Below are 5,133 nucleotides of genomic sequence, written 5' to 3'. Positions count from 1 at the left end.
GACAGAAAAAAGAAACATAGGGGTGAAGAAAGTATGTGAGTGAGAGACAGAAAGAGTGAGAGAAAGAGACAGAGGAACATATGGAGAGACAGAGGCAAAGAGATGAAGACAGAGAAAGAGAGATTCACACTAACTCAGCATCCACCAGCAGTTCTATGCGGCTCCTGAGCAGTACTTTAGCTATGTATTGAAACCGTTTGCAGGGGGTTAAACGTGGATTTTCAGGATCGACAGTGATAAATTGAAGTGCTTTAATAAATGAGAGCATGTTACTTTTTTCAATATAATGCCCCTTTAAATGTAAAAAAAAAGTATTTTCTAAAAACTGCAGAAGCATGAGAGAAAGATGGGGGTGAGACTGTGAGAAAAACAAATAAAGAGATAAAGTAGAAGAGGAAGAATTACTGGGATATTAGTAAAATCCAATATACATAAGGAACAAGATCACTACAGCCAAAAGGACCGCAGCTCGGAAATGTTTATGGTTTTCAGCAATGGAGCAAACAATAATATCAAACATTTACATTGCAGCAGCTTTCCTCATCTCAGTTACTGTCTATTGTTATTTCTTCTGCGTTTCATATCAAATCCCCATAAACAAATCACACATCACTGCTAGCTAAAAAATGTAGCGGTAGAAAGAATTATTTCATTATTACAGTTATGGAAAACTGCGCACAAGTCTTCCACCCTAATAAATGTGCTTCGGAAGGGTTTTGTTTTTCCTTTTGGAGATTTTTTTTTTGTCCTGTGGATGGTTGCCAGGCAAGTAAAATGTCTTATCATGGGGCTTTTGGCTATCAATCATACTGTACTTCCAGTCAACTAGCCTATGTTTTACTTAGATATGTGCCAAAAAAAATCTATTCATCAGGGTACAACATGAAAATATGGTTCAATTTATAAGGTATGCGGAAAACCATGAGCAACAGGGTTATAAAAAATGTAAGATTCCAGCCTCACAGAAACCAAACCTGGAACAGCACAAAGTCTGGGGCTTAACCCTTTTGTAACAGGCCAGTCCTGAATTTATTATGCAGCAGTCACTAGCTAACCCCCTAGCTAATTTTAAATCTGCTCCAAGCCCTCTTTGTTGCTGAAGGGTTAAAGCTGCAACATTAGGTATGAAAAAAACCCTAATATAAACTACCAATGTATCAATATACAAAAAAAATATTTAAATTATACTATTATATTCAATATTTTGTTGCCTTCCTCATCCCTAACAATGTAGGCCATGCAACCCCAGGAATAATTGATTGGTAATAAAATATTTGGACAGCAGCGGAATGGAAGGTCATTATTTTACAGAATTAACCCTCAACATTTGCTCCCCCACCAAACCTGCATAGGCTTAGTTTGCCAAGACTAAAATACTCTTCTGATATGAACAATATAAATTATTGTTCTTATGAAAATAGAAATTATATATAATGAAAAGATAAGACCTCTTTCAACTTATGAAATATATTTCTTATTAAGCATTGCTTTTAAAGGGATAGGAAAAAAATAAAAATAAACTTGCAAGAATCACATGGAGCATGTCATTTTAAGACACTTTTTGTTCTCTTGGTATCCATTGTTGAAAATCAATATGCACATATCCTACACTAGTTGGAGTTAGTTGCTGATTGGTGCCTGCAAACATTTGTCTCTTGTGATTGGCTAACTAGATGTGTTCATCTTGCTGCCAGTAGTACAATGCTGTTCCTTCAGCAAAAGGTTAAGAAGATAAAGAAGCAAATTTGATAATAAAACTAAATTTGAAAGTTGTTTTCTATCCAAATCATGAATTCAAGTTTGGGGTTTCCTGTCCCTTTAATATCACAACTGATGTGTCATATGGGACTAAGGACACTTGGCAATATTTTACCTCTTTGACAGCATTCTGCAACTTGGACTGTGTGTCTTCCATCAGCTCCTCCACTTCCCTGAACATTTCATTTAGACTGGCCTCATCCTCAGTAAAACTATAAACTGGATCCAGAAGGGAAGAATTTGCGGTCTCCGGCACATCATCCTTGCTGCCTGGCGGTCTTTTGGTAGGAGATGGGACCACAAATCCCAAGATGAACATTAGTAGGAAAAGCGTCAATCTGGCCATCTTGACTAGGAGCGATACAGGCAGATCCAAGGAATCTAAATTGTGGAGATCCCAGTAACACGGATGTCGGGCAACAAGCTCTGCAGCATAGGAATAATAAGAATGTGATCACTGTCCAGTCATTGATAAGTAGGTTACACTGATAAGTGCCAGAGGCTCGCTGCTTTACAGAAATAGCCAAATGCTGTGATTGCAATAGGGAGGGGGTACAGAAAATGACCTCACAATCTGCTTTATCAGGGACAATAAAGGCCAATGCAACATTAACTACATATATGTAACCTTATCTGTCATCTACTAGGTCCTAATTACCTCTGGATATATTCATTTACTTTAAATACTAGAAAGATCAAAAGTGCTAGATCTGTAAAATATGCTGTAAAGCTTGAACTGTGTCTATAAACTTCTTATTGTCTGTAGAGTTCTAAATGTTTTTTTTCTTTTAAATATAAAGAGCAATGGTAAATAAACACAATATTATAGTAATTTGCTATATACCTCTGAATGTTGTGCATTCTTTACAGAATGTCATTTCTACTTACTTTTTAAATGATCAAAGTATTAATTCTAAAATACAGAATAACTTGCAGGTATGAGATATAGTGGCTTTATATATATATATATATATATATATATATATATATATATATATATATATATATATATATATATTATAGTTCATAACAATGTAACGAGTATGTAGTAGGTTATATATCAATCAAAAACATAAGCCCACACATTTTACGTTAAGCAGCTAAATAAAGTATTACATATATGAGTAGTAATCAGTATTTAAATAACGGGCTATCAAGATGATAGAAATGTCTATGTATCTCATGCACCCTGGAGTACAGATTATATTATTAATTCTGACCTGCAGCCCACCGGCCCTCACACACAGATCCGCGGAGAGGATGAAGACACCCGGCTGTACCATCAGCAGATACCCGTCTAGTACACTCAGCTCGCAGAAAGCACCATGCCCCATGGGACTGGACAACTCCGAGAAAATCTGCATATTCTCAAACGATTGGATGACAATGCGGAAGTGAGAAGTCATCTGCAGGCTACGGTAACTGGTCACGCCCCTGGTTACCAGCGGATGATGTGTACCTAGTAACAGCAGGGTCGTAGGCAGACTAGTCTGGCAGGTTTAGCTGGGGCACAGGTTTATGTGTCTGCTACGCCATGTAAAGTGTCACCTAAAAGGGACACTGTAATCTACTTGGTTCTGTTTTACCGGTCTGACAGGGGCACATGTGTTATTATTTTCTAAGTTTTATTGTCTGATTACGGTGCAGTCAAATAGAGTGCTATGTATTAGATTTTTTTTATATAATGTACGCTAAAATATTATATACTGTATAGTTGTTTTTTTCTCAAATGGCCGTCCCCATATCCATATGCGATAGTTTAATCTGGCCATTAGTAGTTTGTTAGATAAATCATTCATTAGAACCCCATCAATTTTTTTAGGGTTCTAAGAGGTGTAACAAGTTGGTCTACACAGTTCCAGAATGATCACTTCATTTGGCACTCACGAGATACACTCATAACTGTGTATGTATACTGTGGGCTGCAACTCCCACCATACACTGGTACTTGGGTAAATGCTACTTCCAGTTCCTAGAATATTCAGTTACAGAGAACTCAATCTGTTCAAGTGGACCCCATTGGAAAAGCACACTTGACCAGTGGCCCCAGATACAATCCCTGCTCTACAATAATAGGGCCAGTTAAAGGGATATAAAATCCATAATTTTTCTTTCATGATTTGGATAAAGTGTACAATTTTTAAACATTCACATTTACTTCTATTATCAAATTTACTTATTTTTCTATGTATCGTTTGTTGAAAAGCATAACTTTATAAGCTCAGGAGCGTGTCTGTTTGGAGCACTATACAGCAGGAATTTGCAACAACACTATAGTTTAATAATGTACATTAGGCAAGATTTATCAATTTGCGGATAGACAGGGTTCACGTGTGAACCTGTCTGCTTTTCAGAGTCAAATTGCGGTGCGCATTTGTTCCTCTTTTAAACCATTTAAAATTTAGACTATTATTAAAGGGCCATAATACCCAAATGTTTAAAAACTTGAAACTGATGCAGTATAGCTGTAAAAAGCTGACAGGAAAATATTACCTGAGCATCTCTATGTAAAAAAACAAAATTTATGCTTACCTGATAAATTTCTTTCTCTTGTGGTGTATCCAGTCCACGGGTTCATCCATTACTTGTGGGATATTCTCCTTCCCAACAGGAAGTTGCAAAGAGGACACCCACAGCAGAGCTGTCTATATAGCTCCTCCCCTAACGCCCACCTCCAGTCATTCGACCAAAGACAAGTAAGAAAAATGAGAAACTATAGGGTGCAGTGGTGACTGTAGTTTTAAAAATAAAAACACTTGCCTTAAAGTGACAGGGCGGGCCGTGGACTGGATACACCACAAGAGAAAGAAATTTATCAGGTAAGCATAAATTTTGTTTTCTCTTGTAAGGTGTATCCAGTACACGGGTTCATCCATTACTTGTGGGATACCAATACCAAAGCTTTAGGACACGGATGAAGGGAGGGACAAGGCAGGAACTTAAACGGAAGGCACCACTGCCTGCAAGACCTTTCTCCCAAAAATAGCCTCCGAGGAAGCAAAAGTATCAAATTTGTAGAATTTAGAAAAAGTATGAAGCGAAGACCAAGTCGCCGCCTTACAAATCTGTTCAACAGAGGCCTCATGTTTAAAAGCCCAAGTGGAAGCTACCGCTCTAGTAGAATGAGCTGTAATTCTTTCAGGAGGCTGCTGGCCAGCAGTCTCATAAGCTAACCGGATTATGCTTCTCAGCCAAAAAGAAAGAGAAGTTGCCGAAGCCTTTTGGCCTCTCCTCCTCCCAGAGTAGACAACAAACAATGCAGATGTTTGACGAAAATCCTTAGTAGCTTGTAAATAAAACTTTAAAGCACGAACCACGTCAAGATTGTGTAATAGACGTTCCTTCTTTGAAGAAGGATTAGGACACAGTGACGGA

General features: G+C 37.7%; 1 protein-coding gene across 1 annotated transcript in view; it reads right to left on the bottom strand.

Annotated features, from left to right (window-relative positions):
- DKK3 (dickkopf WNT signaling pathway inhibitor 3) overlaps window positions 1-3,093 on the bottom strand; it is a 127,984-nt gene extending 124,891 nt beyond the window's left edge. The window contains exons 1-2 of the mRNA XM_053720261.1: window positions 2,979-3,093; window positions 1,874-2,184 (exon numbers count right to left, since the gene is read on the bottom strand). Of these exons, the coding sequence (XP_053576236.1) occupies window positions 1,874-2,104 (231 nt within the window). The 5' untranslated portion in view covers window positions 2,105-2,184; window positions 2,979-3,093. The remainder of the gene's footprint in view (window positions 1-1,873; window positions 2,185-2,978) is intronic.
- Between the last annotated feature and the right edge of the window lie 2,040 nt (window positions 3,094-5,133).

This window comes from Bombina bombina, chromosome 7, assembly GCF_027579735.1.
Source record: "Bombina bombina isolate aBomBom1 chromosome 7, aBomBom1.pri, whole genome shotgun sequence".
In the NCBI taxonomy this organism is placed as follows: domain Eukaryota; kingdom Metazoa; phylum Chordata; class Amphibia; order Anura; family Bombinatoridae; genus Bombina; species Bombina bombina.
This window is presented reverse-complemented; position numbering and strand designations above follow the sequence as displayed.